This window comes from Arvicanthis niloticus, chromosome 2 (genome assembly GCF_011762505.2).
Source record: "Arvicanthis niloticus isolate mArvNil1 chromosome 2, mArvNil1.pat.X, whole genome shotgun sequence".
In the NCBI taxonomy this organism is placed as follows: Eukaryota; Metazoa; Chordata; class Mammalia; order Rodentia; family Muridae; genus Arvicanthis; species Arvicanthis niloticus.
This window is the reverse complement of record NC_047659.1, coordinates 5,227,153-5,254,799: the sequence shown is the minus strand read 5'-3', so window position 1 is coordinate 5,254,799 and position 27,647 is coordinate 5,227,153. Positions and strand designations below refer to the sequence as shown.

General features: G+C 50.9%; 1 protein-coding gene across 2 annotated transcripts in view; it reads right to left on the bottom strand.

The window, feature by feature from the left end:
- Positions 1–27,647, bottom strand: part of Col5a1 (collagen type V alpha 1 chain) — a 154,001-nt gene that overhangs the window by 46,266 nt on the left and 80,088 nt on the right. For both annotated transcript variants that reach the window (XM_034496506.2, XM_034496507.2), the window contains exons 16-32: positions 27,465–27,518; positions 26,081–26,134; positions 24,849–24,902; positions 23,139–23,192; positions 21,028–21,072; positions 19,334–19,387; positions 18,676–18,720; positions 18,095–18,148; positions 17,843–17,887; positions 16,959–17,012; positions 12,055–12,099; positions 11,471–11,524; positions 7,564–7,608; positions 5,884–5,937; positions 3,951–4,058; positions 3,228–3,281; positions 1,413–1,466 (exon numbers count right to left, since the gene is read on the bottom strand). In XM_034496506.2, coding sequence (XP_034352397.1) covers positions 1,413–1,466; positions 3,228–3,281; positions 3,951–4,058; positions 5,884–5,937; positions 7,564–7,608; positions 11,471–11,524; positions 12,055–12,099; positions 16,959–17,012; positions 17,843–17,887; positions 18,095–18,148; positions 18,676–18,720; positions 19,334–19,387; positions 21,028–21,072; positions 23,139–23,192; positions 24,849–24,902; positions 26,081–26,134; positions 27,465–27,518 — 927 coding nt within the window. The remainder of the gene's footprint in view (positions 1–1,412; positions 1,467–3,227; positions 3,282–3,950; positions 4,059–5,883; positions 5,938–7,563; positions 7,609–11,470; positions 11,525–12,054; positions 12,100–16,958; positions 17,013–17,842; positions 17,888–18,094; positions 18,149–18,675; positions 18,721–19,333; positions 19,388–21,027; positions 21,073–23,138; positions 23,193–24,848; positions 24,903–26,080; positions 26,135–27,464; positions 27,519–27,647) is intronic.

Below are 27,647 nucleotides of genomic sequence, written 5' to 3'. Positions count from 1 at the left end.
GTCACTGAGGGATCCACAGCACAAGCGAACAGGGTGACACAGCCTGATCCTTCAGGTTGGCACTCATTTAGGATATGATTTTGTACCCAAGGCTGTTTGCATGGCCAGCCCAACCTCCAGCATCCATGGCCAGTTAGGGAAACCAGCCATACCTTGTGGTCCAGGGGTACCCAATTTTCTATTAGGCTCTTGCTTAGGCAAAGCAACAACCCATGAGCTTCCCATTCTGTCTCTAGCATATTCCACACCTGTGAGACCCAGGACCACTTTTTGCAGGGAGTACCTCCAAATATTTTAGGGCACAACCCTCCCCCCAACCACTAGTCAGATGACTCTAGATAAAAAGACTGAGAAGAGAGGGACAGATGATAAATGATAGATGGATGAATAGATGGATAGACAGACAGATGGCTAGATGAACAGACAGATGATAGACGGATGAAGAGAAAATTGAAGATATGTAGAAAATAAAAGATAAAGGGACTATGAGAGAGGGGTAGATGGTGGCAATAGATAGTGTCCTCTCTGTGTGCTTGCTTCCGGGACAGCTCTACTTTCCACATTGTGAGGCCAGTAACCACTGGCTTGTCCGCATGGTCTTAGCTACCCTGAAGTCAATCCCTGGCTTTTAAGAGCACATAGACTCTGCTTTACATATGGCATTCTGATGACGCAATGTCCCATGAGGAAGACCATGTGGGCTCTGTGTCATGGAGGAAAGGCAGCCAGGAACACTTTCTTCTGTGTTCCCAGACACAAATGGCCTCTCTGTGCCCTGAATGTCCAAGGCCCATGATGACCATCAGACTCCATCTCCCGATGAGGTACCAGTGTTTAGGCTCTGTGACACTACCCAGAGGCATCCAGGAGGGCTTCTGCAGGGGAAGCATGAGTCAACAGCAACATCACAGAAGGTAGGTGGATATCATGACCTCCAAGTGGAACCTCAAGAGACCTCTGTGAGGATGAAAACAGGCGCAACCGCCTATGTTGTGCCCTGCCCCATATTTACAACCAGGGTTACTTAAGCGGGGAACTATAGGTCTGGGAGTAACTGCGCACAGACCCAAGGTGACACACACCTAGCCTCCAGGAGGTGGAGGGTCTCAAAAAAGAACAAAATAACACCCTCTTTCTCCCTGTAAAATTAGGATGCAGGAAAGTCTCCCAGAAAAAGAATCTGGAGGAGCCCCAAGAGCTTCCTGGCTCCTGTCCACCAAAAGCCTTTATTTTCCCAGCATGCTCTTCCTTTTTACCCCTGCCCCTTCCTATCACGGTGCCTCCATAACCTAAAGGCCTAGAGCTCAAGATCAGTTACTTCTGAAAAGTGCTTCCGATAACAAGTGGAGAAAAATCAACAGGGCATTGACCAGAGAGCCAACACCTACACACCAAGCAACCACAGTTCTTACCCTGCCGCCCTTCTCTCCATTGGCGCCCGGGAAGCCAGGGAATCCAATAGAACCCTGCAAGAGAATTGAGGGAAGATGAAACAGGGCCACCAAGCCAGGTGCGAGGGCCACACTGTCGTGCTCACTAGGGAGAGTCCTTGCTGCAGTTCACATACACACTTATCCACTGATCAGATCTGCTTTGTAGCCAATCATCTGTGTAAGACCCCCCCCAACCCTACCACTCACCAACCCGTGGAATACCCACTCACCTACCTTTTTATTCTCCCATTGTCCATTTGTCCAGCTACCCACCACCCACTCAATAAATATTCCCTGAACATTCTCCAGACCCCAAATCTAAATCCCACGGCTAAGTCCTAGCATACTCTGTTCTGTTCCGCTCAGCCACACACAGAGGATGTGCGACGGTAGCTGATGTTTAGGCGTGATGCATGATGGAAGAACATGCATTGCTGAGGCTCCCTGGAAATGGGGGTTGCATCTCACAGGTCTGTCCACTGGTCCTGCTGTCATACTTTGTGACCTGTTCATAACACCTGAACTTAAGTGGCAGTTGGTAAATCCAGGCACGGACTGTAGTATCTAACATTGTCACTTCTATAGACACACAGGGGCCAAATGTGGTCTTCAAGACTTTGATCTGCCAGGCACTCAAACTCCCTCTATGTACAAAAAGACATCAAAAGGGCTCCCCAAGGACATACTCAGGGCAGCCAACTACCCATCGGTGTGGGTGTTGTCTACTGCCCTTTGTGAGTCTCTGCCCTGCAGGTGTCTGACCACCCTAACCTGAGAACAATCCTATCCCACGAGTCCGCTGGCCTCCATGGTTTGCCTTTCTCCTCTGTGTCCGCCTGGCCACCCAGGCAGGAGATTGAAACAAAGGGGCCTAGGGTAGATAACACAGAACTCCCAGGCCACTGTTCTAGCCATAGCCTGAGAACTCCCAGGCCATTGTTCTAGCCATAGCCTGAGAACAGAGTTTCTCACATCCCCAAGGCAGCCAGCACTTAGTCATAGCCCACCCTCTGCTCTCAGATGCCCCTCTCCTTTTCTCTCTTCCTGAGAAAGAGACCTGAAGAGAAGAGAAGCTGATGTGCCTGGAGCCCATCCCCAACACTCAGGTGGGTGGCTCTCGGTGGGGGGCTACATTGCAGTCACATCTAAGGGACACTCTCCTGCAAGCTAGCTGTGTGTCCACACAGAGCAGACGGGAAGATAGGCCACCGCTTGCCCATACAGCCCTTCCTCCTTCGGTTGGCAAGCGGCAGAGGGTGTGGATGCAGATCTGGGGTGGGCTGGCTGCATGCTGCTAACCAGGTCTCCAGCACAGGCGGTGGTTATTATTTAAGGAGGAACCATGAATAATAAAATGTGGGATGAGAAGAAAATAATGTTCTCACTGATTTCCAAAGCCTTCAGGACCTGTTCCAGCCTGAACATGCGTGCAGATGAGACAACGGTTGTCCCTGTCTTCTGCTCTTTATAAACACTCTCCATGCTTCCAAAGTGAAATGGGGCTAAGAGGAGGCTGGTGTGGATAAGCTGGGGGCTAAGCAGCCCCAGCAGGCCACCAGGGGTCGCTTCTGCCCTCTTCTCTAAAAGGCTCAACTCATTGTGCAAGTGTTTTCTATGAGCTTGGTCAAATTAATACCAAAGACTGCCTGCAGACTATGAGATCACAGCGAACGCATTGTTCCACTGTAGTCCAGAAGCCACACAGAGGTAGAGAGTGGAAGAGGGGGTCTGGAGTGTGAGGGGTGCCACATGAGACAGTGCCTGCCAGGACATACTTAGCAGGGCTTAAATTACCTTTGGCCCTTGTCTTCCTGGGTACCCTGGTAATCCAGGCACTCCAAGCTTTCCCTAGGAGCAGGAAAAAAGAAAAACTCATAAATCACAAACATGACTTTTCCCAACCTTGTTCTGTAAGCAGGGGGCAGCGATGTGTTCTGAGAGGAGCTAGGGCAGGCTGGAGGGGTGGGGTTGGCGTGCAGAGGCACGGGTCTCCCCCAGAACTGAGTGGGTCTCTATGCCCTCAGGAAGTAAGGTGTGCCGATCCTACCAGCATGGGTGGAAACAAGCAAGGAGATGGGTACCATGGCCAGGAAGAAGATTCTTATCTGTGAGGATTCTGAAGACTCGGTGAGAGTTCTAGCCACAGGGCCAGATGTAGTAGGAGGCTTAACCACTCCTTGAATCCCTCTCCTCCCCAGGTTTCTGGGGACAAGATGTGGGAGGTGCTGCTGCTACAGGGCAGTCTAGTGCCTATTGGAGCCCCATGCACATGCCATGATGTCAGACCGTAGTGAGAACATTCTGTCACCCCCAAAGTGGAGGCAGGATTTGATAGGGATGGGTACTCAGGTGTGGCTTGGGTGAAACCCCTAAGACGCACACACACCTACTGGGAGAGGTGACAAAAAGGCTGGGGGTAGCAGTATGGGCTATTCAGGAGTCCCACTACCCATGCTGAGCATAGGAGGGGCCACCTGGCACTCAGAGACCTCTGAGCATAGTATTGCAAACACAAACCTTCTCCCCAGTGGGTCCCAGGGGACCAGGATCACCATTGGGACCACCTCGACCCTTTGGGCCTTCAGGACCATCTTCTCCTCGGGGACCAGGTGGGCCAATCTCCCCCTGCAATCAGAAAAGAGGAGATTAGGGAGATCCTTGCCAGTCTCCACCCCTAACTGACCCCTCCTACCACCTTGGAGTAGGGCTGCCAAATAGGCATGCTGCCTCTGTGCAGCATGAGCTGCACTTGTCTGGCCTCTCTTTGAAAACCAGTGGCAAATCCAAGGTGTAGCTGGACTGTTATCGCCCCTCTGCACTGAATGCCACCATGGCTGCCATCTCTGCTTCCTGACTCCTCTGTCTAGTTAAGGGACTCTTGGCTAAAATACCTGGTTACCAATAGTGGCTCTGAGTTGCTCTGCCCTGTATTAATCTGGGTTCTCTAAAGGAACAGTAATCGTTCCAGGACATGTCCTAAAAGGCCCACCCAAAGGAGTGTTCCTTAGTTGACCCAGACCCAATTGTCACAGTCCCCAAATTCACCTTCTTCTGAAGCCTTAGGAGGCATCAAGGGACCTCTCTGCAACTAGGTGATCTGGCTATACCCAGGAGACCCAGAGACTTCATCCAGTAGTGTTCCTACTTGCAGGCATGAAGACTATGCCTAAAGGGACCAAGTGAAGGGCTCTCAGTGCCTCTGGCTGAGGGCCAGAAGTCCCTTTGACTCCCCCTACTGCCTCTGTCTCGTTGATTATAGGCATGCACCACCACACTCGTGCCACACTTAAGTGGACTCTAATTGTGTGTGCCAGGTCAGCAGAAAGGGGGAGTCAAAGGGACTTCTGGCCCTCAGCCAGAGGCACTGAGAGTCCTTCACTTGGAGGAGACCCGGGGCAGTCACCCTCAGCAGCAGCATAAGAGAGCACCAAGTCCCTTTTCTATTCTCCTCTGACAGACATGCAGGTAGCTTCAGACACTCCCCATCGGGTTGTGGCCAAGTGTCAAGTTGTATAGGCCCTCTTGTTCTGGAATGTTGGGCAAAGGTGCTTTCAGGGCCTGCTATGAGGATAATTACACAAGCAGACAACAGGCCTGAGTTAACTAATAGACGGCACTCAGGTGTGTACAACAGCTGGGCTACCAGGCGCACAGTGTGTCGCCTTCTGTCAGGCTCTGAGTTATTCTGAAGTTGTGGGGAAACTTCTCAGCAGGAGCTAACAGATGACTCTGCAGATCGGCTCCTAGAAACCGCCTCAGTGCCACTGTTAACCCCTGGCTCATTGTGCTTGCTGTGGTGGGACCCCACCTGAGCAAGCCATGCCCTTTTCTGCACCAACAGCTTTCTCTGGAGCTGGGATGGGCAACCTATCAGAAAGCAGGCTGTGGGACTTCGCCCATGGCAGGGCATTGGGGTTGCATGGGCTTCCAAAGTGACTTGGGTGCATCCTGGGGAATCAAGAAATTCCAGGATCTCAGCAAACCCTCTGGAGGGTTATAGGAAGGACTGCAGACCCTCAACAGCGCATGGTCCTGCCAGCCATCCGCTACATCTTGGGCAGGGGCTTGCTTATGGGCCTGTGTAGAGTGCTTCCACCCCCTATTTCCTCTTCATCCTCTGAAGTCAAATTTTTCTCTAAGCCAGAGTCCCCAGTCCTCACTAACCACCTGTCCAGCACCCAGGGTATAGTGCCAATGACCACAGCTGTCCTTGGAGTTAGTATAGGTGAGAGCTGCCCTGGTTTTGGAGTGGAGAATGGGGAGCAGGCTAGAGAGCACTGCACAGAGGCCCTGGGCTCCAGACATTCTGTCCTCTGACTAGGATTTTGCAGAAGTGTCTGCCTCCCTTCTGATAAGCTGTTCTGTGATCTTGAATACCCCAGGCTTACATGCAGGTCCCCAAACCCACTCTTTTTGTCCCTGGTCCAAATCCTAGGCCCATAACACTCACCCGGTCACCCTTTATTCCCATGTCGCCTTTAAACCCAGGGAAGCCGTCTTCACCCTGAACAGAAACAAAGAATACATCAGTCTGCAGAGAAGAACTCTACTGTACAGCACTCTGTCCACTCACAATGGGCCTGCACAACACAGAGCCCCCAGACAGAGGCAGGAGAGCTGTCCAGGGAGGAAACATCCAGCCTGCACAGAAGGGGGCCTGCATACCCTGGGTCTTTACCCATCCCCTAGACCTGCTACAGTATACAGAATGTATCAAAGCCACAGGTCCTCAGACACCCATCTCCCTAGAGAGTCATCTTAATCTGCTTTCCTGGGCCATTTGGAACAGTCAGGAACTTCCGTGGTAAGGCAACACCCCCAGGTAACCCAGTCACATCCTTCTAAGAATGTAACGAGACACATCCTGCCTCGTGAAGACAAACAAGACAAGATAAAGCAGTAAAGCTGGAACTCTGAAAACCATCTTCAAAAAGACACTTCAGTGTCCCAACAGAATGGAAAATCTGGGACACGGGGCTTGGGAAGAGTCCTGGGGAGCAAGGAGGCATCTGCTCCTAAGAGGATTTGCTTTTTTCCTAAACCCCCATGAGGTCCATGTATGTTCTTGGCTGAATTGGTCAGAAGACAAACCCATTTTCCTGACCTTGCAAAAGAAGCCCTAGGATTCTACTCTGTTGGGGTTGGGGGGTGCCCTAGAAATAGTGGAAAATGGAAGACCTTTTTGCCTGCTCTTCCCAAGGGTGGCCAGGTAGTTAGCACACATCGAGACTACACAGGGTCTACCTTGAGCTGTTCCCACCTGTAGCCCTTAAAGCGGACTCTAGAGAATAGTTTTCAGGCTATCAGATCATTCAGGAATGGAGGCCAAAAATGTCCACAGGTGCCCAGTGAGAAGCAATGTATACCTTCCAAGCACAAGCAGATGCAGGTACCAGCTGTTTGAGCGCAGGCTTGGAAGTCTGTGCTCACAGCCCTCGGACCCCAGTGTCCCAGAAAGCTCCAGAGCCTGCCACAAAGGGCAACCACACCCAGTAGCTATAGCCAATAAGATGGAGCTCGAGATAGACAGATTACATCCAAATGCCAGGCCTCCTACCACCAAACAGAAGGGACAAAAATGGCTGCCTGCTGCACACAGTTCCACAAGGCTCAGGATGTCTCATCAGCCAGGGGTACTGGACGCTCTGACTATGGCATTCAGAGTGCCATTATTTAGCTTTGTATTAACCAAGATGATCCACACAGGCCTTGTGTGCATATGCAGCCTTGGCCATGGCAGGCAGCACCACATTCTGCAATGTGGCTTGTATGTTAAGTGTCAGCGGGCTGGACATGCCTTCACATGTCTTGGCTCTGAGCCCTGAGACTGGACTGTAAACCCAGATGGAATCCGGGCAGGAATTCTGGGCCTCTCAGGTGAAAACTGACCACCATGAGGGCTGATGCCTGCCAGGGACCTGCAGGGGTTTGGGGGAGCAAGGAATACAGTCATGTGGCCATCCTAGGGTCTCCTTGGTAAATGCTCTGGGCCAGCCCAGGGAGATGCTGACAGTCCCATGGTCCTCAGCTTCCTTCAGGGTGCCATCAATTCCCCTCCACATTCAGAGGCAACTCCACTGGGTCCTGTACCATGCTAAGCCAGCTCACCCTCAAGGGCACAGATCCTCACCTTCTCCCCCTTGGTGCCCTTCAGGCCTCGGATGCCATCTGCCCCCTGTGAACGCAAGAAAAAAGAAAAAGTAATCACAAACACGCATGGCCCAAGAGGGAACGGCTTCCACAGGCAGTATGTGCCAGCCTTAGAGGAGCCCTCATCCCCCAGACCTCCATCTCTGGAGGGAGAGGTATTTCCTGTTCTCTCACTGATGGATAGGGGCTCATATGAGGCCCCCCACTGCCGCTAACTCCTACACTGGCCTCTGACTCCTGCACAAACATCCAAACTTTCCCCTGACCAATTACTCAAAGGTCTGATTTTGCCTTTCTAAAGGCCCAAACCCCTGCCAACGGTTTCCCATGCTAACATGCCTGCCTGTTCTAGGAAGAGTCCCTCAAACCTGCAGCTAGGAAGAACTCAATGCAGGCAGGCAGGTTAAGATCCTGACTCTTTCTGTGGCCAATGAGGATGTCCCAGACTTCTGTGTGCCTCGGGTCCCCATCTGGAAGTGGATTGACAAGGACTCCAGCCTTGTTTCTACTGTTGGAAAAGGATGATCTCAAGTCCTCAGGGCAGTGACCAGTGCGTACTAGACATCCAACAGACAATAGCCGTGCACCGTCTGTTTGTGTTACTTCTATATTATCATCGAAAGGTGACATGATATTTCACCAAGTAATGCCACAGTAATAAGTGTGGCTGGCCTCAGTCCAGGGTGGACCACATTGAATCCCTGTTAGACACAGCTCTAAGGACACACACATGCCAGGCCCCCTTTCTTCCATTCTCAATGGTCCCAGCCCCTCTGCTGACAGAGGTGAAATCATAAAACCTAGTAATAGATGGACCCACTGCTTCAAGGTCTATGCCTTTTGACCTTGGGGTCCTGAGAAGGGTGACATTTACCTACATGGACTCACTGTTGACTCCAGGAGCGGCCTCAAGCCACCTCTGCATAGGACCCCAGAGGAGTCACATGGCTCAGTTTCTTCACGATTGAGGCTGCAGCCTGGGCCTGAGCCACCTTCTGGACCCAGGTGCCACCAGCTGCCCTCTGCTGGCCAGAGATACACATAGGCTTGGTAGTTCTGAGGTTGAGGCTGAGAAGAGCTTTAGAATGAAGGGTGGAAGCATACAGACCCAGGAGCCAAGGCTGTGATCTGGCTTTGACACAGGAAGGTAGGAGCTACAAACCAGGTGCACAGGTACCCTGAGAGCTTAACCACTGGAAGGAAGGAGGGCTTGCAGCATCAAAAGACAAGCCCACTGTTGACAACATCCCTACTCAGTATCCCATGATGCAAGGCTTAGAATGTGGAATGGAGGGGCAGGAGGATAGCTACTGAACAGGAAGAATCTGGATAGCAGCTGGGTAGGAGCATCTCTTGCTCACTCATCCAAATATCCGAATAAATGGATGTGGGTTGACAGCAGAGGTGCCCAGCCCATTAGGACAGCAGCCCCTGGCTTTGAAAGCAGTCATAGCTGGAACAGGCCCTAGGGAAGGGGTGCTGACTCTAGGAAGTCTGCTCTGTTCTTGCTCAAACCTGAATCAATGGTCAGCAGCAAAATGAAAACTGGAGGGGCCTGGAGCAGACATGGAGATATCATGACATATCCACAGTCTGTGAGCAAGGCTTGCCACATGGACCCAAGTGACAGGAGTTTAAGAACATCTGTGGTCCAATGGACCCAGGAAGGTACAGTGTGCCCTGTCTGGCCAGCTGCCTTGGAACCAACAGTTTCCGATCACTGTTCTTTTCCTGCCATGCTATCTGGATATCTCAAAGTCTCCATAGAAGAAGACAGTGGGTGGTCTGTTCAGGTTGTAGCTAGAGCCCGACCACCATCTCACTCTTCCGTGGTGGAGAGAAACAGAAACAGAAGAACCCAGCAGAGATGAACTCTCAGGTCCAGCCCTGCTGACACAGACCTGCAAACCCAACTGCTCATGACTCTGAAGCAGAAGGATGATGAGTTTAAGACTAGACACCTAGGCAGCTTAGTGGATTCTTCCTCAAAACAAAGAGTAAAAAGATTTAGCTTGGTGGTTTAGTGCTCACTGGATGTGGGCAAACCCTGAGTTCATCTCTTGCTGGGAGTGGGGGGGAGGGGTGAGAGAAGCTGCTCTTTCCACCTTAGGAGGCTGCAGCGAGAAGAGCCAGGTTGTGAAGCAGAAACCGATCCTCACTAAATGATGACCTACTTGCACTTTGACCTTAAACTTCCAGCCTCTATTGCAAAACCCTACAACATGGGATTTTTCTTACAGCAGATAGGCCACGGCGGAACCCTATCTTGGGAAGAATCTGGTAAGAAATAATCAGATCTCTCTACTCTAATGGTGACAGCTCCCACACCTACCTCTGCTGTGTCCCTGGGCCTGGTACTCATGAGGTGGCCAATACCATGTGTGTTCCCAAGAGCACAAGGGGTGGGACTATCTCTTTCTCTTGTGAAAATTGTCTTAACGCTTGCTTTCCTCTCTGCTTCCAAGTCTAACTGGATTGCTCATGTTATGAGTGAATTTTAATCAGATAGACAGATAAGAAGAGCATTCTCCATAAACATTTTAAAGTAAACACCTTTCAGCTTGCAGAGGAAGCCTTACGCAATTAGCCATGTATAGGAGCTGCCAAAGGCTTGGGGTAGGCGACAGGAATTTGTAAGATAAACACATGTTAGAGCTCCTATAATCAGCCCTGCTGCTCAATTATGGCCCTCAGAGCCTTCAGCGGGCCATGCTAGGAAAGCATGCTTCAGGAGGAGCCTGACCTGCCCAAGGCTGCCATCCTCAAGACGTCACTCTTGAAACTAGAATGTCTGTGTTGCTGAGGCGCGGAAATAGGGTCATGTGGGTTCAAGTCTAGACAGGGGTACCATGCTTGGAGGGATTCTGGACAGTCTCCGAGCACTGAGGTTGTGAGTTCTCCACCCTCCATACCCCAGGGCAGCTGTATACTTTGGGTCTGCATCAGTGCTGGACAGAGAGAAAGCACCACAAGGTACATGGGTGAGGGCAGCAGCCTGGATTATGTTTATATAAATTCTTCAAGCTTAAGTCGTTTTGTGGTGTGCTTGTGAGTATGTGCACACTCACGGGGGCACACCTGTGTTTCACTTCATGTCAGTGTCAGTGTGTAGGAAGGGGTTGTTATCTTTTTTTGCTAGGGGCTGTGACGGGGTTGGAGGAGAGCCTGGAGCTTTGGGATGCTGCAAAGTGCCTGTTACAGTGAAGGAAGAGACCCTGTCTATGCTCATCTTCTACACAGGAATGTGCCTTTGCCCCAGGAACCTTGGAACTCAAGATTAAATCATGCAGCTCAGAGCAAACTCAGTTAGTGCTGAAGGGACAAGGGGGACCTTGCTCTCAATATTGCTATGGAACTCTGCGTCCCACTTAACAAGGTTCCAGGAATTTCTACCAGCAGAAACACGATTGTAAACAAATGGACGTCTCTCACAAACACTGCCTCCTGGGGATTAGAGGACATACTAGTCTTTTCCTTCTTCCAACATATCAGTGGCTCAAAGGACTGTTTCAGGGCTTCCCCAGGCTGGCCATGCCCCTGCTTCACAAGATCCACATCCTGTGAGAGGCTCCAGAGGTCAGTTTGGTACAGACAAATGGTAAAAACAAGAGGGTGGTCAGTACAGTGCCCCTGCCTCTTCACAGGCTGACCAGGAGGTAATCCCTCATCCTGTAGCAGTCTGTCCCCTAGCTGGCAGGCAAGATTCTCATCTGCTCAGAAATGCTGCCTGGGGTTCCAGCATGTGCATCCTGAAGTGGGGAGCTAGGCTACTCTAAAGTGGCTAAAGCAGGGCTCAACAACAGAGAAGCTTCCAGGAACCAGCCAGGTCCATACATCCATCCCACCCTGACTTCCATGAAGACTCAGAGCTGCAGAGTTCCTCTTACCTTGACTCCACGTGGACCCGGGTAGCCAATAGGACCCTGAGGGCCCGGAGGACCCTAAGATCAAAGAGAAAGAACATTAGCTACTTTCAGGTGTGAGTACCTGGACAACCTCTGAGGAAGCCTATGAAGCAGCCTTATGGGAGATGCAGGAGGCACTGCCTGTGGTCCTCACTGGTACTGATGCTGATGATGGAGACAGTGGGCGGTGTCTTTCAAAGAGCAAAAATGTCTGAGGATAATCAGATGCTGTGTCTGGGAGCCTTCAGGAGGCCAGGAGGGGATGAGAGAGAGAGGTTACCACATAATATAAGGAAACACAACACTGGGTTGAGAAAAGACAGGGTCATTAAAGTAACTTGTTTCCATCTTAGGGACATTGAGGTGAGGCAATTTTCAGCTGAGGGGAACAAAGGTATCCTGTCTAGGGAAATGGCATCCTTCAGTAGTCAAAAGCCCTTTCCCATAACTGACTGAAGCTTAGAGTTCAGGCACTGCTCCTCCCCCACCCCATGCCCCAGCCACCACCCGGCTTAGGGGACCAATACAGAGACTGGCTGCTGAGGCAGGGTGCACTAGGTACCTACCTGACCTCCTTTCTCTCCTGGAGGACCTTCTTTGCCAGGGTGCCCCTGTCACAAGAGAGGTCTTCATTAGTTAGCCACCGGCTCAGCTCAGAGAGAGGCCTCCTACCTTAGCAGTCTTTATGTCCCAATCCCCCGCTCTGCCCTCTACAGGGGAGAAAATGAAAATCAAGGACTTCTGGACAGGCAACCAAGCCACTTCCAGTCCCTGGACCTTGGCTGCTTCATCTGCAAAATGGGAAGAAGCAGTGTGACCCTGCAGTTGGCTGACCATGGAAGAGACAGTATCTGATGACAAGAGTGTGTAGCAGGCTATCCTGAGGCCAGCCAGGGCAGACTTCACAGACCACAGAGGAGACTAGGCTCAAAGTTACACTATCCAGATGAGTCCATGGGATAATGAACTTAGACAAGACTTGTGGGGCCTGAGTTCCAGGACCAGCAAGTTCCAGGACCAGCAAGGGCCATGATGTCTGCCAAACACAGCAACTGGCTGTTTGGGGAAACTGAGGGCAGGCAGGTAGGGCAGAAAGAAGGCCACCTTGTCACCTGACTGAGTGCTTCAGTACTTCAGATTGCCTCAGTCACATCCGAGAGTGTTCCTGGGTCCTAAGACACTGAGCAAAGGTGAGAGGTGGCCCTGCAGAGGCACCTGAGGCACCTGTGTCCTCTGACCATGTCCCACCTACCTGCACCTGGACTAATTCCATCCTCCACAGTGCAGCACAAGGTCTGTGCACCAGACTGACCCTGGGGTTAGTGCTACAGGGAGAGAGGAGAGCAAAAAGGCTGTGTTCTCTATGGACATGCAGTCTGGCTACCACCTTTCCCAGGCAATGGGGAGAGGCTCAATTCTACCTTGGATACACTGAAACTATTGTGCATGCTTGAGCAAGCCCCTTGCCTTCTCTAGACCCATACTTCCTCAGGGGGGCAAAGAAAAGACAGACACACGCTCTAGCTTGAATGGGTTAAAGATTTGGGGTCCTGTCTCCAGACAGGAAGAGCTGGGCATGTGCTTCATTGCTTCTCTTGGTTAGGTAATTGATTCTATAAAGAGCCTAACAAGTGAGCTGGGACTCAAAGTTCCCATGTGGAAGTCCAGTGACCTTGGAGGGAAACTGAGGCACCCACTGGTGGATTGTGGCTGCTGTTCTGGCCCAGAGGACAAGCTGGACCTGCCTTTCAGATCATCCTTGTGGTCGGTCCGTGTGCCCTACTCATGCCTAAGGTACCAGAGGTTCTTGGTTGCAAGACTGAATGTAAGACACCAAGGAGAGGGTGTCCCACTACAGGTAGACCTGTGGTCTTCTTCTCAGTGCCCACCCACCACATGGATCTGCTCAGGAGTCAGGGTGGGTGGACACCACGAGATGTCATAAGCCGGGACATGTAGTGAGGGTCACTAGAGAACCCAGATGTCCTCACCATGTGTAATTCCTTCAGGGCCATGCTGGAAATTACACGTGCTTACACCACAGAGAACCCAGAGATACCAAGGAGAGACTCCCTAGGCGTCAGCAAGCACCAAGCAGAGTGTGACGGACAGCAGCTGGGGCACACCATTGCCATGGCTGCCCAGGTGCCTTAGATAGGTCTCAGCTGTGTTCTTTCTAGGAACACAACTGCAAGGAAGCAACTGCAGTGGGGGAGGCCCAGGGCTCATTCTGTAACCATGAGGTTGGGGAGAATAGAAGAAAATTTAACACTGACAAATCTTCCTGCTGTGCAAGGCTAGGCTGTGCTCCCACTTTCTCTCTTTCTCTCTCTCTCTCTCTCTCTCTCTCTCTCTCTCTCTCTCTCTCTCTCTCTTCCTCCCTTTCCCAGCTCTCCCACTGCACATTTTCCCAATATTTTACAGTGAGTGTTACTTTCATAATGGAAAAATAATAAAGCTTAAATTATTTGTATTTGATATTTTTCTGATTAAAAAAGTAATATATGTTCATTGTAGACAATTAGGAGAGAGGAAAGGGAAATTAATCTCTTCCACAGCCCAGGCTGCAGAGTCACGAGGCTGGTCGGGGCACAGGCTTCTAATCCATTGTTTTCTGTGTGTGTGTGCACACAAAGTGGGCAGGTCCGATCTAATCTACACCGTGAGCGCTCTCTCCAAGCCTTGGACAGACATTCACATTTTATTTTTACTGGCTCCATTTACCCGTCATTTTGCTGTGTGCTCTGGGGAATTAATCACATTTCAGAATACCAGAAGTGACTTAAATCAATCTCTCTCTCTCTCTCTCTCTCTCTCTCTCTCTCTCTCTCTCTCTCTCTCTCTCTCTCTCCTCCCCTCTCCTCTCTCCTCCTGTCCCTCTGTCCCTCCAATGTGTGTATTTATGGGCATGTGTATACATGTGTGTGAGTGCATGTAGGAGCCAGAGGCTGGTATCAGGTGTCTTTCTCCACTGCTCCCCACTGTAACCTAGAAGATGGGATCTCACTTAACCTAAAACTCTATAGATGGGCTGGCTGTAAAGGTCCAGGCATATGTCTGTCTTCTCTTTCACAACCCCAGAATCTCAGGCCTGCAGTGCCATGCCCAGTCTCTATGCATGCTGGGCTAAACACTTTCCTAACTGAGCCATCTCCCTGGCCTGTCGCTCACTCTTTCTTCACAACCAAAACTGAAGGAACACCAGAGGAAAACAGCCTCAGCACCATGGGCCTCCTCAAGTTAAGTATCTACAGTAAGCCATCCATCTACAAGGAAAGCCAGCCATCTTCCTGCCCTTCCAAACACGGACAGCTGGATCTGTTTAGGGTCCCCCAGGTCTTTCTGGCTCACTGCTGTGTTTGGGCCCTTGACAGGAAGAAACCAGGCCTCTCCCATAGCACATTTTAAAGCTTCAGTATTGGACCTGACAGAATGTGGAATCACCTAAGAGGCAAACCTCAGGGCATGCCTTTGGGAAAGCTTCTAAATTAGGCTAACTGAGGTGAAGACTCCCCCAAACTGTGGGCAGTACCAGCCCATGGGCTGAGGTTCTGGACTGAATAAAAAGACCAAAGTAAGCAGAGTGCCAGCATCCACCTCTCTGCTTCTTGCTGAGACTGTACACCCTTAAACCATGAACCCCTCCTTCCTTAAGTTGCCTTTGTTCAGTATTTTGTCACAATAATAGGAAAAGTAACTTTAAAGTCAGGAACAGAGAAAAGAGTCTCCAGGCAAGGGGGTTCTGGGTAAATCACTTACAGGATACAAAAGGAGACCATGCTCAGGGTTCAGTGTGGTGAGAGGAATTCCAGGCCAGAACTAGACAGCTCTATGGAGGCCAGAGAAATGTGACACACTATAATAAACCTCCATCTGTGGACATCAGCTACAGGAAACGGGCACTACGAAGCCATGGTCCTGTGACCAGTGCTGGCCAATGGGGGTGGATGGAGCAATGGCTTGCCTGACCTTCAACGTCTATTAGAAAATGTGTCATTTACACCGTGTGTGTGTGTGTGTGTGTGTGTGTGTGTGTGTGTGTGCGCGCGCGCGCGCGCAACACAAAATAAATGACAGTTAAAAGGACAGAAATGACACACTGGGAAATACTAGTCACTCAGCTCCCAAACTCCCCGGCAGGTCCACATGGAGATGGGAACACTACACTTCTTTGGTCAGGCCAACCAAAGACAGTCTGGAGTCTGCTCCATGTGACCCTTAGTGTGGAGTGGAGTTGACAGCTGATAGTAAACCTTCCCCAGCACGTTAGCACACTCGACTTCCCCATTTAGCTTTTTTCTTTATACATTTACATGTGAGTGTACAGTGTGTGTGTTGTGTGTATAATGCATGTTTACATGTGAACGCATGTAAGTGTGTATGAGCACATTGAGGCTTGAGGCCGATGTCAGGAGTCACCCTTGGGCTCTGTTCCAGCTCATTCACAGACCCAGAGATTGCCAGTGAACTGGTCTTGACAGTCAGCTTGCTTTGGCGAACCCTCCATCTCTGCTTTCCAAAGCTGGAATTGTATGTTCACACCATGACCACCCAGCATTTACATGGGGTCTATGGATCTGAACTCTGGTCCTCACATTTGTGCCACAGTCCCTTCCATGCACCTGAGGCATTTTCCAGCTGCTCCCCCCCCCAGTCTACCCCCTGCATTTACAGTTTAATGGTGTTATTAAAATAATAAATGAAACTGTCATAAATAATTCATGTATCTTATCTTGCCTTCTTTGGGTTTCACTAAACACAAAGAGCACACCAAGTGGGAGGAGGAGGGGAGAAATTGGAGGGGCGAGTTTAATAATTTACTTTGAAAATACTTATTAAATTAAAAAAAAAACCTCTCAAACCAGAGGACATCTTCAGGAAGAATGGCAGGTGTGGATAGACAGACAGACAGACAGACAGACAGACAGACACACACACACACACACACACACACACACACACAAGCCCCTAACTGCTTCCTCTTCCCACTCCTCTCTTTCTGCACAGCCTGCCCCCCAGGTTGGACCTGTAGCTATTTCCAGGCGCTGTCTAATCTGGCTCCCAGCTGCGCTCACTGCAGATGCATTGCTCACCCCCCAGCAGCCTCCCCCACCCCCAAACTCAATGTGTGAACACTAAAAATACCTCTGGCACACCCTGCCCCTCACTTCCCACACCGGGGGACAGGTGTGATGGTTTGGAGCCCAGCCCAGTACTCCTCACAGTTTCGAACATGATGCTGAGTTCGGGGAACTAATTTGCACACCCTAACAAATAAGTAACGCTCCCTTTGTGCAGTCACATCCCCTCCATGACAGGAATACAGTATGAAAGCTTGTCCAGAATCTAGTCATCACTCAGCACAGAGACCAGAGCTTCACCCACAGTGGCTCTGGGCAACGATGCTCCCAGTGCCCCTCTGGGGAGGAAAGGGGCTTCCTGGAGAGAGAGGTGTGGGGATACTACTCACCGGGGGTCCGTCAGCACCTGGCATTCCTGGGAGACCTGGTTTCCCCAAAGGACCCTAATGCAAACAAGACAGTCCGTGAGGGAACACCTCTGATGTTTATTCCTTTCCTGGGATGTCCAATCCTTCTCTATAGACCCCCCAAAGTAAATATTTAGACATTGTCACTAAGGATGCCTGCTGTGGTCCTTGCCCCCAGCATCTAGTTCTCCCTGCACCCAATGAGGTGCCTCCTCCATCAGTACCTTCAGTCCGGCTGTGGGAGCACCTCCACCCCATCTCCTTTTCCTTTTCGTCCCCTGACATTCATCTATCCTAGGAGTCTTCTGAGGCTGCTCCTGGCACAGCACCTTCCTCAGATTCCCCGCTAGCACCCATGAACTCTCTCCCATGGCAGGGCAGTGCAGTCACAGAGCCACCAGGCCACCACTCCATGACATTCTTAACAAGGTCCAGGTCTACCACAGCCTGGCTAACTGTATTTCAATAAGCTCTCCCAGGATCTGGATGCCCTCAGAACTACCTCTGTAGTGCTTCTTTATGGTCAAGACCTAGACAGTTTGCATTTGCTCTGTGATGCTGATGGAAGGGCGATGTGGTAAGCACTGCTTCATATTCTACAGTGTGTGCTGGTTTGAGGATTGCTAAAACTGCCACCTCTATACATACATGGCAAGCTAATGGATGCATGAATCTATGGATCAATTAATGAGAAAGATTCAACATCCGCTGTAAGGTTGATATGCTTCATTCCCAGAGGCCTGAACTTCAGGATAGCAAGGTGCACATGCCTGCCAGTGAAGGGCAGCAGGTCCCCCCAGGCCCGCACAGAAGCATGACCCATGAACAAGGCAGCCCCTCTTCACACATCCATCTGTCCAACCTACCTTTTCTCCTGGAGGACCAATGGCACCCTGGGGACCCGGAAGACCCTAGGAGGAAAAACCAGTGGAGGAATGGGAGGACTGACCAGAGGACCCTCTTCACCCTCCACCATCTTCCCAGTGACCCTCCCCACACACACATACACAAGGTACCAAACATGTTGGTGACAAAGCTAAGTCTGTACTTGCCAGACACTTGACCAGAACCTGTATCCCACCCCTGATGCCCCAAGTCACCTTTCCTGAGACACTTACCTGGGCTCCAGGATTACCCTGCTGTCCTGGGGGCCCAGGCTCTCCCTGGGGACCCTATAAAAACAGAGGCAAAGGCCCTAAGAAGATATGTAGAAACCACATCCCATTTTGAGGAGTCCCATTTCCACATCTCATCTTTTCCACCAGTAACCCCAGGATCCATGTGTGCAAACAGCTTTCTGGAAGGGGGTCTGCCTGCTTTCAGTGGAGGTCCTTACACCTAAAGGACATGTGGACTTGCACCTAGCAGCCTGGTGTCCATCAGACAGGAAGTGTGACAGGGCTACCCAGGCAATACTCTATGGGTAGAAATGTGCACCCTTGGAATAGATATAGAGCTAACAGACTCATCTGTGGGACTGACCTCTGACTCCGAGCTGAGCTGACTTGGGATAACAAATATCAATTTGGGGTTCTAGCATGAGGCTTTGCCACCAGAGGGCAGCACCAAGCCGTGGGCCCGAGGCTAAGATGCCCGCTCTCCTACTCCAATTTCCAGCTGATGCAGACCTCTACAGCCAGGCATGGACTGTGCCCACAGACCATCATCAAATCCAGGTTATGTGACCCCCGGGACTCACCACATTTCCTTTGGGGCCAGGTTGGCCATCCATGCCCGTTACACCCTGCAGGAGAGTTATAAAGAAAAAAAAAGGTGTTTTCAACACAGAATGACCAACCCCACTCTGCATGCTTGGACATGGGCCCAAGGTGACTACAGGGTAGTCTCTGGGAAAAAAAGACTCGACTGTTCACCCCTCACAGATGGGGCTACTAACCCTTCACACTAAGGTAGCTGAGCTGTTGGGCCCCAGCACCCTTGTATGGGCAGACCCTGAGTTCTAGAAAAATCTCCCAGAGAGGCTGAAGAGGGCAGGGTCAATCTCACCCACCAAAAACAGAGCCCCAGTCAAAACCATGGGCCTCTTCATCCTTCCCAAAACCATCCCCCAGAAGATGCTGCAAAGCGTCTTAAGCAGAGGGACAGTGTAGCATCCTGAGGTATGCTTATGACAGAACAGCAGGTGCTGTGTGCCAGAAAAATCTAAAGGAGCAGCAAGGCCAGCGGCTTGAGCACCGTGCGTTTTCTGGTTCCTCGTGTATGAGCATGAACGACCCACAGCCCCTCACACCTACACTAAGGTCAACATGGCCCCATGGCCCCAGTGTTATTAGCTGGGTCAGAGGGTTTCTGGCACCATACTGTGTACACATATGCCAAGAGGTGACAGAACTTACAGGAGGTCCAGGAGGGCCAGGGGGGCCTTTTGGCCCAAGCAAACCACGTGGTCCCTGCAAGAAGAAAAGATGAGGAAGGATGGAACCTGGCTGGAGGTGTGGCCTGCTTGTCTGACCTGTACAGCCCGCACCCAGTACCCTGAGCCTGACTGGAGCTCAGCTGGTGAATCCAGAATCCTGAGAGAGATGCCGTGATGCCCCCCCCATGTTCACTCACCCCATCCTTCTCTCTACCTGGACACTGGGAATCAGAAGCAGGGTGCTCCTGGTATGGAGGGGCCTGGCTGAGCATCAGGGGTGTCCTCAGGGAAGGGGTCTTTCCTGCCTGCCTCTGATATTCAGAAAGATGAGCACAAAATCTCTCCATTGAAAACTCGTGAAGTTATATCTGTACTGCTGCATCCCGTGTTTATCACAGAGTCTTTCTTCAGTCTCTCTCCCCAGTGACATGCAATGTTGGCATTTCTGGGATGACAGAGTTCAAGGGAGCAGGGAACACGTTCAAGAGACAGCAGGCCTGCAAGGAACTTCAGGGCCTTGTAGGGGGCAGCTATTTGGGAGAGTCACAATCTATCTTCCTCTTCTCTGGTCATTGAAGGGCTGTGCCCAACGCCTGCGTCTTACACAGAAGGCCTGGCCTGAGGTGCAACTGAAGTCTGGGGTGGGTGGGGCTCTAAGGGAATGGTCTACCTTGGAAATTATAGGCTTTGCTCAAGGCACTTGGATCTCAGTTGTCCTTGATTTTAACAGAACCTTCTAGATGGGGAAAAAACAAACAAACAAAAGCCCAATCTTTCCTCACATTCTCTGTCTTAAATGCTTCATCACTTTAATACTTAGTCTTATAAATGTTTTTGAGACACTGGTAACCCAGAAGGCACCGCTTAGGTGTGTGTTAAGGAGAACAAGGCTGACGGAGCCTCCTCAGTGGCTAATCAGATGCCTAGGGTATAATTTCATCCCAAATGAACCTGAGCATGCTGACCCGCACTCTGCCCTGCACGGCGGCTAAGGCATAGCTTATCAATTAGTTTCACCAGATACAAACGGCCGCCTGATTTGGATAACGAAGGTAGGCTTCTGAACATCAGTAAATGAAGGGTAATTAATGTCCTTTTGCCCTTGTGGAAATCTGCTTTAAGCCTAAAGACAAGTTGGCTGGCAGAAGGCAGCTTTTCCTGCTGTCGGCTGGGCTCTAACCCTGTAGGGTGCAGTTGCCAGGCCTGGGACAAGCTTGGGCCTATTCAGTCTCCTCCACTGTCCTAGCACCCACTATGGCTGCTGACTGGATGTCTGCCATGGCACTGTGGACACCTCTCGTGATACCCTTGATGCCCACCATGTTACTACTATGGTTCTTGTCCAACACCCACTATATTCCCGTCTACTCTGGCGCACTTGGGTGCCCACCGTGGACCCTCTGATTGTCCTCCATGTCGCCCGTGGGCACCCAGCATAATTCCAATGGAGTTCTGTTGCCCGTGGACACTTGCTCCAGCTCTCTGGGGTTCATCCCGTAGAAAGGCTCGGCAGACATTCCAAAGCGTTGTCCATCCCCTAGTGTCCTCCCTTTTTTCTTTCTTGGGCAAATGTCACTTGCCTCTTTCCCCAGACCAAGCTCTCTAACCTACTCCCCCTCCATCAACTTGTGACTGTGGAGCTGAGGCCCAGAGTCCCACCCATCAGTGACTTACAGGCTCTCCAGGCAGCCCCCTGGGCCCAACTTCTCCATCGTCACCCTATGGAGAAAGAAAAAAAATGTTTAGGGACAAGCAAGCATTGAGGCCTGGATATCCAGAGGCCTGGTTATCCCCCGCCCCCCCCCCCACGCACGTGTGCACACGCACGCACGCACGCACGCACGCACATGCATGTGCACGTGCACACGCACGCTGCCCCACCTAGCAGGGCATTAAACAGGGGTCAGGGAGATCACCTGGAAGAGAGAATGGGGAAACAGGCAGACGCAAAGAATGACGGCTTGTCTATAGGCTGATCAAACCGTGATTTTTACTTTTTCATACAGGGGTTATATACACAAAAAGGCAGGATGTGGAGAAGGGGATGACACAGGAGCATAGGTGTTCAGAGGGAGTACAGATATCTTCCAGAACAGGGTATCTGCTAGGTGAGGGGTCAGAGGTCAGGTCACTATGACTCTGCCTATGATTCACTTGTCCTTATCTAAGTTGGTACTATCCGCCAAGGCTGCCTATCTGTAAGGTCTATGACTACACAGGCTGGTAAATTTCCACCAAAGCTGCCTGTTTACAATATCTTATATCTTTCTGTTTCAGTGTTTTTCCACAGAGACCAAGACTCTGTTTTAGCAGGATGACTTAGGCCTATGACTGATTTTAGGCCTTCAGTGTGTAAGCAAGGCTGCCCCTGACAGCACGCACACAGGATTTTGCCTGCTCCTCAGGCATACACTAATGGGTTAATCCTGGCTCCATTGGAGAGGGCCCTGTCCTCATTCTGGAGCTGCAAGGGTGAGGCTGCTACAGGGAACCCTGAGCCTTTGGAAGCAGGTCCTGCTTTCCAGCTCCATTCCCAACGGCGGCAAGGGTAGTTAGGCGGACACTGACTTCAAGGCCTTGGCCACCCTCATGAGTAACAGAAACTGAGGAAGAGGGCATCAGAGGAGAGGCCGAGGAGCCCCAGGCAGACTTCAGTGAGCTCAGGGTTGACTAGGGTCCAAACCATCCAGTGGCAAGCTCAGAAGGGCCTTTTTCTTCCTGACTCCAGATGGGATAGCTTCTCTGGTTCACCAGGTCACACCCGGGGCTGCTAGCCAGGATGCTGCTTCCTACCACATAACCCGGCTCTCCTGCCTTCCTCAAACACAAAGACATGCGTGCTCACATAGCACCCGCCAGCATACATGTTCATGTGTGCCTACGTTCAATAACTATGCAACCACACATATAACATGCATATGCATGCATATCATACACATGTATATACATGCACACACCTAGGAGTACACTTTTGCATACACAGTAGTGTACATGTATGTACATGTACTGAATGCACATATGTACACGGAGGTATATGTGCACACAAATGCATACATATGAAACCCACCATGAGTCAAGAGGACGGGACATCTAAAAGTATCCCTCTCCTTCCTCAGCTTGCAGCTGATTAGGCCAAGGCTGGATAGGGGAACTCCCCTGACAAAGTCCAAAATCCAGAGAGGATGGCACCTGTCTCCCACTTTTGGGGGGTTCATGAGCTCCCAACATTAGTGTAAGGAGCCCATAAATCCTATCATGCATTCTCTGCCATGCACATCTGTCCTGTGGCCTATGAGCTCAGCCTCCAGCCACTGAGGATGCTGGGAATGGACACTGAGGAGTCCTCTGGGCACAGAAACACAGGCTAAGAAGCCCGACTGCAACCCTTCCCTCCCCACTGTTCCTATATTCAGTTACTTCACCAATGACTTCCCCCATCCCTCCACCCCCTGCTCTTCCTGAGCCCTTGCTTCTCCATCTGACACCTCATTTAGATGAGCTCAGCAGAGCCGCTGAGCTCATTAAGCCCCTGGCATCTCCCCTCCACAGGATCCGGGCACCTGCCTCCTACAGTTAGAGCTTCCTTTCTGAGACTCATGACAGTTTGACCCTCAGCGGCACGGAGGATAAAGTAAAATGAATGCTTGTGCCTGGCTTCAGTCTCAGAAGCACATAGCCACCTGCCTAGGTCAACATGCATGCTCCCTTTTCCCAGCACCTTCTCTGACCCTGTCTGTCCTGCGCGCAGAGTTGTCCAGTGTAAAAGGATGCTGAGAGATACATACCCTTTCTCCATCGTCTCCTGGGATTCCCGGCGGGCCAGAAGGACCAGGGTCACCCTAGCAAATCAACCAGGGTCAATGTTAACTATTGCAGAGCAGGTTCTCCACAACTGTCCCAACCCCTTTTTACTGTCCTCTTAATTCTAACCTTGAATACCCTCAGTCTTGTAGGCTAGTTCCCCTGGGAAGAGGACATACGCTGAGCTCAGTCTAGTGGCTGGCCAAGAGCCCTGCACTCACGTCCCACCTGGATACCTTGCCAGTGGTAGAATCACCAGACTGAGCACCTAGCAGATTTAGCAGGAGCCACAGACAGGCAGGCTCACTGTGCACTCAGTGGGAGCGGGGGCACCACAGAAAGGACCACCCTGGACCAGGAATCTGGGTCAGGGCTGATTTCACCTCAGACAAACCTGCAATTCCCAGTCTTGCCTATAGCAGGCGCTCAATGTGTACTCTCATCAGCTGGTTAAAGGACTCCACACCCCCACCCTACCCCCACCCCCACTGGTGACTGTGAGCTTGTTTCCATGTAATTACGAGAGGACATAGAAGTGGCAGCTGTGGGTGAGTTCCAGCAGACACTATTCAGTGTATGCAGAGCACAGACATTTTTCACTGTAAGACCCATAACTGCATACTTTATGCCCATGTTTCTATATGTGCATATGTTTTTGTCCATGTGTATTTATGATTATATTGTTGCACCCCTGTGTCTGTGTGTATGTGTGTGTGTGTATTATGTGCAGGTATTATATATGCAAGTATGGCCATGTCTACCTGTGTGTATGTGTGTGACTGGGTAAGTATGAAAGTCTGCACCCATGTGTATCTGTTTGTATACATGTGTGTTCCTATGTATATACATGTATATGCAAACGGGTGTCTATATATGGGTGTATATATATGGGTATATATATATGGGTGCCTATGTCTGTGTGTACCTGTATGTGCTTGTGAATGTGTGCATCTGTATTTGGGTCCTAAGTGATTATGCTTACTATGTATGCATGCATGTCTCCATGTTTGTATGAGTGAATATATGTGTATGCCTGTGAATATGTATATATGTGTGTGGTTATGAATACATATATATTCATGTGTGTATGGATGAGTATGTGTCCTTCTGCCTTTGTGTGTATGCCTGTGAAGGTATATCTGTACCTGGAAGTCCCCAAAACGATAAATTTGACAAATAAATCCACTTTAAGGTAAAGCAAGAGAAGAACCACTCCCAACTAGAGGTGAGAAAGGTGGGTAGGCACCATGGTGGCCCAACCCCGGTCATCCTTAGCAGCAGGCTCTTGAGACTGCCCCACCTTCCTGGGCCACAGCCTTAGAGTCCTGACTCTATTCCTGCATATGATAGCTGCTCAGACTTCCCATGACTGTGAAACCTCACTTAGGCAATAAGTGGTTTCTAGAAGATTCTAGAACTAGTTCTAGCACATGCTTTCCCTCACTTCTCTGTCCCCTGTGACACCCTGGGGTGAGGTGCTTGCTGGGCATGCTCCTAAGCCTCAGGTAGGAAACCCAACTTCTTCTGACTAGATCTCCATCAACAGAGACTCCATTCCAGGGGTTTTTCTACTCTATGAGAAGCCCGAGCACTTTATATAGAGACACTGAGAAGAGGAGGAACCTGGCCCCACTGAAGGAACCTGAGGCTGTTGGAAGGAAAGACTCTCCCCAAATCCCACAGCAAATACTCACTCTGTGGCCTTTCTCTCCCGGCAACCCAGCCAGACCATCAAAGCCACGGTCACCCTGCAAGGACAAGAGAGCTGCATCAAACAGCCCACACACAGTAGGACCTAGTGGTATCCTTAACTCAGCACCCTGGACCCAGGGCCTTCTCATGGCTCTGAAGAGTCCTCCTGCCTCAGGCCACTGTGCAGTCTGTATATGCCACCTCCTCTGCCCAAGCAAAGCAGAGGTTGGGAAGAGAGGAACACTGTTGTCCCCAGGTCAGAGGGGACTACATCCTTGGGAATGCAGTCATGCAGTTAATCAGTGGCCACTGCAAAGTCAGCATGTGTGCATTTACTCTGAGTCTCCCCCTGCAGGAAAGTTCCCACGGTCATGATGGCAGCAGCCTTGTGTCCTGAGAGCTGTCACACGCCAGTGCTCACACTCACTGGTGGAGATCCCAGCATCTTTACCTGCAGGGACCCTGGCTCCTGCCTCCCAGCCTCATGGAGCCCAGTATCAGCATCCCATCGTTCGGGTGTTCAACCCAGGTAGGATGAAATCAGAGTAGGGTATTGGGAGCTTTTCATGACTTTGTAGTTAAGAGACAATAAACTACTTGACAGAAGAGTGAGATTCTTCTATCAGCCACAGCCAGTTCAGTGTTCATTAACTTGGAGGTCACAGGAAGTGAGACTATGGAACCAGGGGACCCAGCACAGATGTACTGAACAGTGACAGTTCCTGGTGACTCAGGCATGGGGGAGAGAGTCCACACAGGGTCATGGGAAGAGGGAAAACCCAGGATCCACAGCATCAGGGGAAAAACAGCTGTCACATGTCTATATGAGTCCTATGCACACACAGAAGACCCCCCTACTCATGCACAGATTGTGTCTACTCACCCCACAAGGCCTGACTTCCCAAGGCAGGGCAGGAAAACTCATGTCCTATAGACTTGTGATCATCTGGCCACCCAAGCAACAATGGTGTGGCCTGCTTACCTAAACACTCCCAAGGCGTTCTCCCTGAATCCACCCCACCACATTCACTGCCCACAGGGCACCTGCCCCTTTAAGGAGACTGAATCTCACCTATTCACGTCACCTGTCAATCTGTCATCCCAAGACATACCAGAGGGCGCTCATCAAAGTGAGTAAGTGCTCTCTACAGGCACACTCATCAGACAGGACGGTTATGTCATCAACATGATGTCATGGATGATGGTGAATGTATGGGTGTGGGTGACAGCCTACCTTGGGGCCTGTTTGTCCAGGCATGCCTCTGGCTCCATCACTCCCAGCACGGCCCTGGAACAGAGGAGACAAGAGGTCCATATGGAAGAAGAGGCAGCCTGCCACATCCTCTGAAAAGCAGCTTCCGAGTAAACCAAGCTGAGAGAGGTGACCATGGAAAGCACTCCAGCCAAGGGTGGTTGTCCACTGTCACCAGACTGCACAGGGTATCCAGATCCAACAGCCCAGAGGTCATGCCACACCACTGGCTGGCAAATAAGAGTGCAGTGTTTGTCTCACTGGGGCTTGCCCCAGGAGCCCGATGCTGCCGGTCCTTCTAGGTTTGCAAAGGATGATAGGATGTGGGAGATCTGATACAGGGAGCTGGCTTTTCTGGCTCCAGAAACATGCTGCTGACAACTGTGGAGAAGCTCAGTTCTTTACTACCACTGGGAAGAAAATTAAAGATCGAAGATGCATGGGAGAGATAAAGGCCTCTCTCGGTCCACCTAAGCGAGTATGAGACTGGTCCATAGGGTCCGTGTCCTACTCAGACAACACAGCAACCTAGAGGCAGGGTCTGCACTGCGTGGCTAGCTGGTCAGCCATCTTTGTCTGCTCTTCCACTTGATTCCCAGCCGTAGAAAATGTTCAAGAACAAACCCAGGGTATGCAATTGATTGCCATGAGACTGAAGGCCCCAAGCCTGGACCTTCAGAGTCTGCTATAAAGGCTACAATCACTACGGGGAGAGGTACAACGGGACAGGAAGTCCCTGCCAAACCCTGCTCACTAGCCAGGCACACCAGCCTCTTTTCAATCTCCTATAGATGCCTCACCATGGGTTGGGGTTGTTGCCCATGGGCTCATGGTCAGGCTGTGTGGACAGTGGTAGCTTTGGTCTCCACATGCAACACATGAGAAGGTCTGTTTTTAGAAACAGGTCGGGTTAATTAGGACTTTTCTAGCCTTCCTGGTGTGTGGTCATTGCTTTTTAATAGTGTGACATCTTATAGCAGCTGTGCACCTGAGGAAGTCATCTGGATCCTTCCAGGAGGACATCGTTCTCAACAGGAAACCCCAAGAGGCTAGTGAGCTGTAGAAAGACCCATGCAGAGCCAAGATAGCCATTTCTGGAGAGGAGGCACAAGGTGTCCCCAAAGACAAAGCCCACTATCAACAATCAACAATGTGGATCCAGCTCCTGCTGTGACCTGTCTGGGAGATGGCTTTAGGGACAGGTGAACCATCTCACCCCTGGACACACAGCATTTGTTCCTAAGCAGTGGCTCAGACACAGGTTTGGAGGTGGACATGGGACCACGAGGTCCTAAAGGGACAGTCTACCTCAGGTCTGGGCATGGATGCTGTCCCATACTATGTGCTCTTAGCACCAAGCACCTACCCGTCTTCCAGGCTTCCCTGTTGGGCCAGGTGGGCCTTGCACACCTCGAGGACCCTGCCAGAAACCAGAGGACAAAGCATCAGGACACACCCCTCTTCTAACGAAAGAGAAAATTCATCGCATGCATGTCAACCTAGCCTAGGCTTGCAGTTCCAGCTGCTCACATGTGGGTATCTTGGGTGT